Source organism: Myotis lucifugus, unplaced genomic scaffold (genome assembly GCF_000147115.1).
Source record: "Myotis lucifugus unplaced genomic scaffold, Myoluc2.0 scaffold_462, whole genome shotgun sequence".
Taxonomy (NCBI): Eukaryota; Metazoa; Chordata; class Mammalia; order Chiroptera; family Vespertilionidae; genus Myotis; species Myotis lucifugus.
Window position 1 is genome coordinate 179,285 of NW_005871510.1, and position 13,578 is coordinate 192,862.

At 40.0% G+C, this 13,578-nt stretch overlaps 1 protein-coding gene and 1 pseudogene across 1 annotated transcript in view; one reads left to right on the forward strand and one right to left on the reverse strand.

Annotated features, from left to right (window-relative positions):
• Positions 1-3,842: 3,842 nt before the first annotated feature.
• LOC102425818 (zinc finger protein 709-like) overlaps positions 3,843-13,578 on the reverse strand; it is a 13,330-nt gene continuing 3,594 nt past the window's right edge. Inside the window, exons 2-4 of the mRNA XM_006103077.3 lie at positions 6,425-6,551; positions 5,964-6,024; positions 3,843-5,575 (exon numbers count right to left, since the gene is read on the reverse strand). Coding sequence (XP_006103139.1) covers positions 4,012-5,575; positions 5,964-6,024; positions 6,425-6,551 — 1,752 coding nt within the window. The 3' untranslated portion in view covers positions 3,843-4,011. The remainder of the gene's footprint in view (positions 5,576-5,963; positions 6,025-6,424; positions 6,552-13,578) is intronic.
• LOC102425499 lies at positions 7,881-8,797 on the forward strand (annotated as a pseudogene).

The window sequence follows — 13,578 nt, forward strand, 5'->3', positions numbered from 1 at the left end:
TCTCTCATCATTGATGTTTCTCTCTCTCCCTCTCTGAAATCAATAAAAATATATATTTTTTAAATGTCACCATTAAAAAAAAAACATGTTTATTGATTTGAGAGAGGAAGGGAGAGAGAAACATTGATAGCCTGCCTACTACACACCCCCTACTGGGGTTCCAGCAACAACCGGGGCATGTGCCCTGCCCGGGAATCCAACCAGTGACCTTTGGGTGCATGGGACAATGCTCAACCAACTGAGCCACACTAGCCAGGGCCGGTTCTGCTTTAATGCCAGGAACTGGTTCTGCCAGCAAAGGCTTGATAATGCTGTGGGGCAGCTTGGCCATCTTGTCAGATCCCAAGTTCAGCCTCTTGTCTAGTCTCTGGTCTGCTGGCCTCATGCATGAGTAGCATCCCAGTCTCCACTTCCAGGGGACACTGCTGTGCCCTATGTAAGGAGGCCCCTCAGGAAAGATAGTCCCTGCTCTGGGTGGACACAGGTGGGCTTCCCTCAGACTTGGCCCCTCCAAAAGAAACTTATACCCACCCACCCCCCAAAAAGCAGTCAGTAAAAAGGGAGATCATGATATTCATAACGATATTTCATAACCATATCTCTAAAAATGGCAAAACATAGTTCCAAATCATAACAATGACCACTAGTGCCCTCTTCATATTGATATCACTGATGGAGCTTTTTAGAAGTTAAGGTTAACATCATTACATAGTTGTTACCTTCTAGAAAATAAGCATTATGAATGGCCATGACAGGATACAGTTTACCTCTTCACAGCAATCAGCATTAAAAAAGGTCTTGTTCCCTTGAATAGGAATCATACCCTCTTAACAGAATAATACTTGTTAACATTCTATTGCTTAAAACAGTGGTCGCCAATCGGTGGTCCTCAGACCACTGGTGGCCTGTGAAGTCCGAAAGGTTGGCGACCGCTGGCTTAAAACAGTTAATAAAATGTGTATGAAATCTTTGTTTGACAGAAAATGCACATGGTTTTAATTACATGCACTAAAACATAAATGAAACCATTCTGAAGGATTACAGTCACCTAAAAGTAACAGAAAATACCCAGCATTCCTGACAGGAGGGAGGTGCTTACTGTGCCATTGAAAGACCAGGTCAAGCCAACCACGGCACATTGCAGTAGAGAAACAAACTCCATGTTCTTTTCTTCAATGCACCATTGTGAATGTCATGGGGAATCAACAAAACATACCCTCCAGCACTATTAACAGCTTAAGATGTTTCCTATACAAAGTAGATCTTATACAGATATAACCTAGAGAAGAAAATAATCAGACAATAGTCCCATGCATAAAGAGCTGAACTAGTTTACTGGTGAACAAAAGAAAGCTTACAGAATAAACCACTCTGATGGATCTTTGATGTGAATCTTGTGAAGAAATCACTGGAAAACTACACCTCTAAGAAAAAGGAAATCAAACAGATTGTAGTTGTTTTGAAGATACTCTTGACTGGAAGAGAAAAGAATCCAAAAAAATGAGCTGGGAAATGGTGCCCTATGGTAAAGCCCCTGTGTATCATTCTATTGCCATACTAGAGGCCTGGTGTATGACATTCGTGCACTTGGGTGTCGGGGCTGGGGTCTCTTCTCCATGTCCCGCACGGAGAGAGAGACGTGAACCAGTTTGGGGATTAAAGAAAAATCAACAGGACAGACACAAAATTAGATTAAAAGTTTGGGCTGGGTGTGGCGTCTGCCCTCTCATGGAGGGACAGACAGAGAGCCAGCACTGGAAGGAGTTTATTACATACTCGAATTATAGGAAGTTACATCACATCTGGGTGGGCCTTGAGTTCCTGGCGACATCATGAGATCCATCCCCTTAACACTGGGCAGGAAAGTCAGACTGAGTGGCGTCCAATCTCTTGACTGGGTCCGCCCTCAGGGCATGGCTATGCCTTCGCTCTGAGTTTCAGCTGACATAATTAAACCGAGTGTTCTTTGCCAGCGGCCCTTAACACGGGGGGGGGGAAATAGAGGCACTCTCAATCCGGACTGTGCCCTCTACAGTCTGGGATTCCTTGGGGGATGTCCACCTGCCTGCTTAAGCCTGTTCCCGGAGGCGGGAGAGGCTCCGGCCACTGCTGCTGTCCTCTCCAGCTGTGAACCTAGCCTCTGACTGAGCGGTGTTCCCATTGTGGGAGTGCACTGACCACCAGGGGGCAGCTCTTGCGTTGAGAATCTGCCCCCTGGTGGTCAGTGCACGTCATAGCGACCAGTCATTCCGCTGTTTGGTCAATTTGCATATTAGGGTTTTATTATATAGGATATGATGGCTCCACAATCTAATGCCTATTTTGCTTATGCCTTCCATACTCAGGCAAGTGAGGTTACTGGAAAAGTCTAATATGGAATCTCAGAGACTATAAATCCTGGAAAATCTAATTCCTACCATTACCTACAAAGGGATATTCCAAGCATAGATTTTGGGTCATATCACAGGTCTCTCCTCTTAAACCAAAAATATCTAACATGCCAGTCAGGAAAAAAAGCACAAGATCAAATAACAAAGTAACAATTCACATGGAAATATAATCTTCATAAAATTGACACACAAATATTTACTCCCACTGTTTATTGCTAAGGAACATGAGGAAAAAGTTCTTATACCCATCACCTCCCCCCCACCCCACCCCCCCATAAAAAAAAAGCACTGTCAGTAATAAAGGGATATATGAGATATACATATATATACACACATATACATAAAGGGACTTATGAGATATATACATATAGATATTAAATTTCACAAGGCCAGTAAAAAATCCAAATACCAAAATTAAAAAAAATATTGAATTGTAATTTTTTAATGCCATCTGAACAAAAAACAAAACATCATTTAAAAAATAAACTATTTCTATATTAGAAATACATTAGAATTCACATACTTTGGATCTAACAGGCTTCAAAAAGTCAACAGATAATATTACTAACTGACTTAATAAAAAATCACCAGTTACTAATATGTAATATTGTAGAAAGTTATGTCCCAGAATTATTTCATTGTAATATTCATTTCTAAAAGAAATTACAGTTGACCCTTGAACAACACAGGCTTGAACTGCAAGGATCCACTTTTAAGCAGTTCAAACACTTGTTTTTAAAGGATGAACTGCCATTTCAATTTGTGGTTGGGAAACCACATGGAGGACTGGCTTAAGTTCTACAAGGGTTTTGGAGTATGTGGGCAGTTGGTGCCCTTAATCCCTAAGTTGTTTAAGGATCAACAGTATTAGAAATCCACATCCTAATAACACACTTAAAGAAACTTGGTAAACAAAAATATTTATAATTTTAAAAAATATATATATTTTAATGATTTTTTACAGAGAGGAAGGGAGGAGGATAGAGAGTTAGAAACATCGATCAGCTGCCTCCTGCACACCCCCTACTGGAGATGTGCCCGCAACCAAGGTACATGCCCTTGACCGGAATCGAACCTGGGACGCTTGCGTCCGCAGGCCGACGCTCTATCCACTGAGCCAAACCAGTCAGGGCCAAAAATATTTATAATTTTCAAAACAACTCTTTAACCTTGAACATTTTCCGGAACATTATACAAACATTAATTTCCATCAGCCTTATCAGGTTATTTACATTTCTATTCCTTTCAGTGAGAGTTTTCAAATATAAAGATGTGGGCCCAGCCCAGCCAGCATAGCTCAGTGCTTGAGCATCAACCTATGAACCAGAAGGTCACAGTTTGATTGCCGGTCAGGGCATATGCCCGGATTGCAGGCTGGACCCCCCAGTGTGGGGCATGCAGGAGGCAGCCAATCAATGATTCTCTCCCATCATTGATGTTTCTGTCTCTCTCTCTCCCTTCCTCTCTGAAATCAATAAAAATACATTTAAAAAAAATATAGACCAATGAAACCTTTCTCACACTCTTTACATTCACGAGGTTTTATCCAGTGAGTCCTCTAATGCCTCCAGAAAGAAAAGGAATAACTGGTCTTTTCCACACTATTTACATTCACTAGGTTTTATTCGTGAATCCTCTTATGCCTTCGTAAGGATGAGCCATCAACGAAGGCTTTCCCACATTCTTCACATTTATACGGTTTGTTTCCATTGTGCCTTTTCACGTGTAACTGAAGGTTTTTGTTACAATTGAAGGCTTTTCTACATTCTTTACATTTAAAGGGTTTCTCTCCAGTATGATTTCTTTCGTGTGTTTGTAAGTTACTGTGATCTTTATAGGTTTTACCACATTGTTTACATTCATAGGGTTTCTCGCCAGTGTGAGTTCTTTCATGTCTTTGTAACAAACTAAGGCAAGTGAATGCTTTCCCACATTCCTTACATTGGTAAGGTGTATTTCCAGTGTGCATTTTCATGTGTCCTTTAAGGGAGCTGGGATAGCTATAGGCTTTCCCACAGTGTTTACATTCATAGGACTTCTCTCCAGTGTGAAACTTCTTATGTATTTCTAAGGAGCTGTAGTATCTGAATGTTCTTCCACATTCCTTACATTCATAGGGTTTTTCTCCTGTGTGAGTCATTTTGTGTGGTTCTAAGGATCTGAAATACTTGAAGGACTTTCCACATATCCTACATTCATATGGTTTCTCTTCAGTGTGAGTTCTCTCATGTCTTCGAAGACAACTAGGATACATGAATGCTTTGCTACATTTTTCACATTGATAGGTCTTCTCTCCAGTGTGGTACCTTTCATGATTTCGATAGGACCTGATAAGAGTGAATGCTTTCCCACATTCCTTACATTGATACGGAGTATTTCCTGTGTGCATTTTCATGTGTCCTTTAAGGGAGCTGTGATAACTAAAAGCTTTACCACAGTGTTTACATTCATAGGACTTCTCTCCAGTGTGAAACCTTTTGTGTATTTCTAAGGAACTGTAATGTCTGAATGCTCTTCCACATTCCTTACATTTATAGGGTTTTTCTGCTGTGTGAGTCATTCTGTGTGGTTCTAAGGATTTGAAATATTTGAAGGCCTTTCCACATATCCTACACTCATATGGTTTCTCTGCACTGTGGGTTCTTTCATGTACGTGAAGTTGGCTGGGATGCCTGAATGTTTTACTGCATTTTTCACATGGATAGGCCTTCTCTCCAGAGTGGGTTCTCTCACCTGTCTGAAGAGAAGTTGAAGAACTAAAGGTTTTTGTACACACCTTACCATTAAAAGGAGCATCTGCACTATGTTTGGTCATGTGTTTCTGAAGAATTTTGAGCCACATAAAGGTTTTCCCACATTCCTTACACTTATAGGGTTTCTCTCCATAGTGAGTTCTTTCATGATTTTCAAAGCACTGAAGATAACTAAAGGCTTTCCCACATACATTACATTTATATGGCTTCACTCCACATCTCTGATACTCAGAGAAGTTTTGTCCATTGTGACAGCTGGTGTGACTACTATGGGATGAATGATCTGTGAAGGCTTTGTCAAACATTCTGCATTCACACCGTGTTCCTCCAGGAAGAGATTTCTTCTTCAGACTGAAGTCAGGAATAAGGCTGATGTTTTCTCCACACTGACTAACCATTTTCCCTTCACAGGTTCTCTCCAACATACGACTTCTGTAAAAAACAAGAAACACATCATGAATGATTTTTTATTAGAGACTTTGTATTGATCAGTAAAATATTTAAAGTATATTAGTATGATTTACACTGAAAGTGTAGGTTTTATGTTTTATGTTTATATAAAATTTAATATACTGAAGGCTCTGCAAGACAAGTTTAGCCTTGCTATTAATAAAACAGTGATATTCATATACAGGGTTTAATAATGCTGTTTCCTAATCTATTTTGCAAACACTGATCATTTATATAATATATAAGAAAGCAATTTGGTGAACATCTCTTAAGATGTAATACATTTAAAGAAGCTGTTGCTTTGGTTGCTTCTTTTTAAAATTTCAATGGTTTTTTTACATGAGACACTGCTTTCTCTTGTGTGACTCACCTTTGTTTTCTCCTCTGGTTTTTGTACTGATCTTCCATGTCAAGATCTTCCCATTTGCTACCTAAAGCAGCAGACCCAGGAAAATAATTCCAAAGTATTAGAAGTTATTTAAAAATTAGTACATTCTATTTCTATGATGAGCTGTAACTATTTGTCAGTGTCATTCCTTCCCAAATGACACATCTTAGAAAATGCTGATGGGTAAAAAACACTTGTGCCTGGCTGGCGTGGCTCAGTGGTTGAGCATCAACCTATGAACCAGGTCACGGTTTGATTCCCAATCAGGGTACATGCCGTGTTGCGGGCTCGATCCCCAGTGTAGGGCCTGCAGGAGACAGCCAATCAATGATTCTCTCTCTCATCATTGATGTTTCTCTCTCTCTCCCTCTCTCTTCCTCTCTGAAAAAACAAAGAAACTTGTGCTCTAATTTGAGCAAGTGAAGGGAATTCATCATCCTTACCTATGGAGGCCAGGTTCCGGAAGGTTTCCCTCATCACATCTCTGTAGAGTTTCTTCTGTGAAGACTCCAGTAAAGCCCACTCCTCCAGACTGAAGTTCACAGCCACATCCTCAAAGGATACCGAGTCCTAAAACAATCCATATATGTACAGAGTAAAGCTTGTGAAGTTGACAGCCTGAACATCTACAATCCATTTATAAGAAGGTTACATATGATTCTATCAGCTCCAATAATTTATTTTATGACTTGATCAAAGAAATGTACTTTCCACACTTCCTCACAAATTTAACACCATCATGAACACATGGAAATTGCTTACACATTTTTACTACGAATACGTCACATCATTATTTCTCTAATAACAAAGTACAGAGCATGTTGAGAAATGACAAAAGTCTATACAAGTGAAACGAACATTATTATTTTAATAACATCAATGCCTTGTAAGAAAAATCGATTCAGCTCCTTTCTTATTATTCCCAATTGACAGCACTCCTAAGTCCGAATGTCAAATCCGCATTCGATGAATAAAATGTATTAAAGAACTAGAAGCTTTCCTATCACCAAACATAGAATACATGTGATCCTTGGGAATCCACGTTTTATCAAGGTACAGCAGGCCATACCTTACTAAAGTCCTCCAGGACATTACAAATAATCAGATGTAATGAAAATATTCTATGGAGAAGCAGGGCCTTTTCCTTGTGTGATATTCACCACAGTTTTAGTTCTTAGTTTCTCTCTCTGTATGATTTGATGAGCTAAAATGGTAGTAACAACAAGGACACACCCAGATATGCGTTGTTAAGTGAATTTGGCATTGTAGAAACATCATACACGAACTTCGCTGGTATGCATAGCCTACCACACACCTAGGCTACCTGGTATAGATTGCTTGTTACTGTTTTGAATGCTGTAGGCAATTGTAACACAAGATATCTAGGCAATGCCTATCCTTCTGTCAATTCTTACTTCCCCCGTTGAAAAAAGGAGCATGATAACTCAACCCTTGGGCATAGAAATCCCTCAGCTGATGAAACCACACATTGCCAACAGGGTATGAAAGAGCTATGACTTTCATAATTGGGGTCTTTAGGGAAAGTAAGGCACCTCTCTCAAGCAGGCATGAAGTAGCTTGAGAGAGCATGAAAAGGTGCGTGGACTTGTTTTACTGAGTTTAGAAAGGGAACTAAGGTGAGAGTTCATACACAAGGGTGGAGCTAGCGTGTAGTCAACTTCTTGCTACCCTAAAGGACAAAGTATGAAGGCTCTCCTGTAGGATCAGAGAGATGTAAAGACACGGGGGAAATAAATCATGAAGTATTAAAGCGGTCAGCAGTTAATCATCAGTGACTAATCATCAGTGATTGGAGTCAGAGACTTCAAGTTTCTGATCTGGAATTTAAGTAACTTAGAGGATGTCATTCTCTCAATCTCAGGGAAAAAAGCACTATTCTTAGATCCATAAGATAATTTTGGTACCAGGGCAATCTGGTGATTCCAGAATTTGGAAAGAGAAAATGAACCCAGTATTTTGAAATATGGCCCAAATATTTTGTTCTAAACACAACCAGTACTTTAAAAACAAACAAAAACCTCTGTCTCAGTGAAGAATAATGCAAAAACAAGACAGAACAAATAAAACAAAAGGCAAGATCCATAAACCCTAGGTAAGCCTGCTTTAAACAAAAAATTTGAAAGCACATCATGGGAATACCTTTTAAAAAAAAGGAATATAGAAACAAGTCAGTGCAGTACCAATTAATTTTCATAAAATTAATAACAGATAACAGTCAATGCAAACTTTATGAAGAAGGTTCCATAAAACGACTTTTAAATGATGGAATGGCAGGTTTGTCCTCAGATGCCCGTTCATTAGCAGACACTGCAAGAGAAGAAGCTTGCAACTTTAGATGTAACTTTGGCTACAGCATTCCGCTAAAACATCTTGCAGAAAGAGTGGCCATGTATGGACATGCATATGGGCATACACACTTCACAGTGCTGTGAGAACTTCTGGCTGCGGTTTCATGTTAAAGTCTTACAGTGTGAATGATGGTGTGTGACTGACCCACCGGGTATTTCATATGGTCACTGGGGCTATGCTACTGGCAAAGCCAGACAAGCTGGAAGACAGAAATAGAAAAATTTCAGATAAACAGAATGCCTGCCGTGATATTGTTAAAGAAGTTACAAAAACAATTCCCATAGTACTTAATAAAGTTAATGATAAAGCTGAACTAGAGCAGAGTTGCGTTGGTGAAATAACTAAAGGATGACAAAAATTATCCCAAAAGATATAAAGGACGATGCAGAGAAATAGGCTAAAGAATCTTTAAGGAAGAAAATGAACCAGATAATGATAATATGTAACATTTACCTCAGCATCTATTTTAAATTTGTAAAGCCGTCCCAAAGTAACTATTTAGCCCCTTGGACTATTACATACCCACGGAACAATGTTTTTTAATTTTTTTTGTCTTGTGAAAAAAAAAAGTAACCAAGGCACCAGGGCCTCATATGCTTTGGGCAGTGGTCCATCTCCTTTTCGTAAGCTCCTTTTTTCCACTGTACGTGTGTCCTAAATGTCAAAAGAACGTCCACCAAGGAGAATGACATACATGTAATGTCATACCTGTTCTCCTGGAGCAAGATAAATCCAGCTTATATCTGACCTGCAGACTGTGTGCTGTGATAATGGTGTTGAGGTTTCCTGAGAATAACCAGGTAAAGGTGTATCATGACCCTTCAAGGTGAAGCCCAACTGTGCTAAATGGCTGTTGAAATGGGCACTGAATAGAACACACTGTTAGCCAAATCTATGATAACAGAATCAGTACCAGTTAATGAGTAGGAGTCAGTAAATTTGATAATGTCGGGAACTAGAAATACAGGTTTATCTGGTATGAACACAACCTCAAGGTTTTAGTAATCCAGTGTGAGAAGTCATTCATTCTCTCCAGGTTTAAAAAGGTAAAATATTCAGCTGTTCAAAGTATAACTGGAGATAATGACTTCTTTCTAAAAGGTTATTTATTACAGTTTTCAATTCTTGAAGGCCCTTTTTAATTTACACTGGGTCACATTAACTAACATTACAAAGTGGTAAGGACCACAGAGTCAAATTTTGTAAAGCCAATTTGGAAGTGGTGAAGTTTTTATTTAATTAATTGGGTCAGAGCTTTCCTCATGACCATGGGTATTTTTGGAGAATGGGTGCTATGACCTTGAGTCAAAGGCAGACTTTTCATTTTTACATGAAGTATACTCCTTTCTCCTTTATATTATTTCAGCAATTCCCCTAAGATCAGGAAGTACCTTGCTTTAATTTATTGAGATCCCAGGTATAACGGTAACTTGAAACCAAATTACATGAGAATTGACCAAAAGGTCGCATACCACTGCATTACAGATAATGGGTAACAATCTGGAATTATTTTTAGAGACTCAAAGTCCAAAGAGTGACCTTTCATTTTTTTTATTTAATTCTTTCTGTGTATTTTGAATTTCCAATTACGTCAAATTCTGTACCATTTCAATGCTTTTTTCCTTTTGTTCTTTTGCTCAAGCCCTTCCCTGTTTTATAATTTAGGTCACTATAAAAACATCAGAGGAATGAATGTGCAGTCTCTAAAGCATGGTACCCATTAAACTTTCCCTTCAGAAGGCCTCAAAGCAGTGCTATCAGAGAGGCCTCGCCTATGAAATGATTGCTATATAGGACTTAAGGACCTAAGGCTTGAGTCCAATCTGAGTTAATCCCTTTGCTGTGCCACCGACAGGCTATAACTGTTGTCCCCACTAACCAGGGGGTCAGGATCTTTGTTGCAGTAGATGCAGAGCCAGCAGCAGCACAGAGGTACTTAAGGGTCCTGGTGAGCTCCCTGGTATTAGGAGAGTGAACTGGGCCCTCCGTCGATTGTCAATTGGCTGCTTTCCCCAATCTCTTCTCTTTCTCTCTGAAATAACTTCTCTTTAAGACAGCGGTTCTCAACCTGTGAATCTCGACCCCTTTGAGGGTCGAACGACCCTTTCACAGGGGTCGCCTAAGACCATCGGAAAACACATATATAATTAAATATTGTTTTGTGATTAATCACTATGCTTTAATTATGTTCAATTTGTAACAATGAAATTGGGGGTCACCACGACATGAGGAACTGTATTAAAGGGTCAGCATTAGGAAGGTTAAGAACCACTGCTTTAAGATGTGCCCATCAAATAGGCACACCTTATTCATACCATACAATCTTTCTTTTTGCCATTAAGACTCCCCTCCTAGTGTCAGGGCAACCCCAGTCTCTGTCACAGCCTACCTCTAAGGCAGTGGTTCTCAACCTTCTGGCCCTTTAAATACAGCTCCTCATGTTGTGACCCAACCATAAAATTATTTTTGTTGCTACTTCATAACTGTCATGTTGCTACTGTTATGAATCGTAATGTAAATATCTGATATGCAGGATGGTCTTAGGTGACATCTGTGAAAGGGTTGTTCGACCTCCAAAGGGGTCGCGACCCACAGGTTGAGAACCGCTGCTCTAAGGGAAGACAGGATCCAACATAGACATCTGCCTAAGGTCTTTTAATAAGTATGCCATTCTAATAGTACTACTCCCAAAGGCAGATCCGACCTTGCCACAGTGGCAGTCCTCATCAGCTTGCACTGCACTTCGTCCCAAGTGGTTCCAACAATGGTACAGACAACAGCCAGCCCTGGTTCTCATCACAGTCCCTTCCAAGTGACCCAGACCTGGCACATGCAGCAGCCGACCTTTGCTGAAATACCGCCCCTACCCAAGCAGCTCTAGGCCCTGCACAATCTGCAGCTGGCCTCAGCCATAGCAGAGCCACTCTAAAGAGGCTTCAGAGCTGGCATATTTGGAAACCGGCTTTGTCTTACAGGAGTGCCACACCCAAGTTACCTCACAAATGGCACACTGAGTGGGGGGACTCAGCCAGCACCCATCAAAGCGACTCCTGCTCCATAGGGCCAACCCCTGTACACAATTATCCAAACCAGTCATGACAAGTTTTAGGGGCTAGTCAGCATGAGAAAAAATCCCACCCATGGTAGTACCCACACCAATCCCCACCAAACTAAGACAGAAGGGCACACAGAACCCACACAGAAGACACCTGTGGAATAACTGATTCTGGTGACCAATGGGGATTGTGCCATATAACATTTTCAACACAAAACCACTCTTAAAAAGGGAGACATAATTGATCTACATTATACACTGAAACAAACAGAGAGATAAGCGAAATGAGACAATGGAATACTTTCCAAATTAAAGAAAAGGACAAAATCCCAGAAAATGAACTAAATGAAGTAGAAACAGGCAATCTGCTAGATAAAGAATCCAAAAGCAATGGCCATAAAACTACTCAACAAAATTATGGTAGATAGATGAACTCAGTGGAAATGCTCACAAAGCGATAAAAAAAACCACACACACACACACAAGAAAATACTGAAAAATACAATAACTAAAATAAAAAGAATACACTAGAGGAATTAACAGCAGATTAGATGATGCAGAAAAACAAATCAGCAATCTGGAAGACAAAATAGTAGAAATCACACAATCGGAAGAGTAAAAAAGTATAAAGAATGTTAAGGAACAAGGATAGTTTAAGAGACCTTTAAAACAACATCAAGCATACTAACATTTGCATTACAGGAGTTTCAGAAGGAGAAGGGAGCAAGAGACTGAGTCTATATGAAGAAATATTGGCTGAAAACATCCCTAATCTGGTAAAGAAAACTGACATTTATGTCAGGAGGCAAAGAGATTTGTAAACAAGAGAAACCCAAAAAGACTCATAACAAGATACAACACAATTAAAATGCTAGAAGTCTGAATAAAAACAATCTCTCCCTGGTCCATGTGGCTCAATTGGTTGAGTGTCGTCCTGTGCACTGAAAGGTTGGTGGTTCAGTTATCAGTCAGGGCACATACCCAGGTCGCAGGTTCAATCCCAGGTCAGGGTGTGTACGGGAGGCAACAGATGGATGTTTCTCACATCGATGCTTCACTCTCTGTGTCCCTTTCCCTTTCCCCTCTCACTAAAAAAAAAAACAAAAAACAAAAAACAAAAAACCAATAAAAAAGACAAAAAACCAAAACAGAATCTCCTTTCTTTTCGACAAGGCTTTGCTGCCAGAACAGTGTTGTGAGAACCACTGCTAAGTCTAAGCCAAAATTAGAAAGAGCCCTAACTGGTTTGACTCAGTGTCCACCTGCAGACTGAAGGATCACGGGTTTGATTCCAGTCAAGGGCACATGCCAGTAGGGGGCGTGCAGGAGGCAGCCAATCAGTGATTCCCATCATTGATATTTCTATCTCTTTCTCCCTCTCCCTTCCTGAAATCAACTTATATATTATATATATACACACATATATATGTATGTATATATATATACATATATACACACACACACACATATATATTTATTTTTTTAAGTAAAAAACAAATTGGAAAGAAAAAAACTCATGTCAGCATCATCAGCATTAGACACGTTGATTTGGGTAAGTCTACCACTACTGACCATCTGATGTACAAATTTGGTGGGATGAACAAAAAAATCTGAGAAGGAGGCTGCTGAAACGGGTAAAGATTCTATCAAGTATGCCTGAGTCTTGGATAAGCTGAAAGCTGAACGTGAATGTGGTATCACCACTAATATCTCCCTGTGGAAATTCGAGACCAGCAAGTATTATGTGACCATCATGGATGCCCCAGGACACAGAGACTTCATCAAAAGCATGATTACAGGCACATCTCAGGCTGACTGTGCTGTCCTGATTGTTGCTGCTGGGTTGGTGAACTTGAAGGACGTAACTTCAAAAATTGGCAGACAGGTGAGCATGCCCTTCTGACTTACACGCTAGGTGTGAAGCAACTAAGTGTTGGTGTTAACAAAATGAATTAAACCGAGCAGCCCTATAGTCAGAAGAGATACAAGGAAATCATTAAGAAAGTCAGCATCTACATCAGTGGTTCTCAACCTTGGCTGCACATTAGAATCACCTGGGAATCGTTTTAAAATCCTGATTTCTGGGCCTCATCCTCCGGAAATTCTGTTTCTTTGTTACTAATGTTGTGGCCCCACCCCATAACAAAGAAACAGAATTTCCAGAGGATGAGG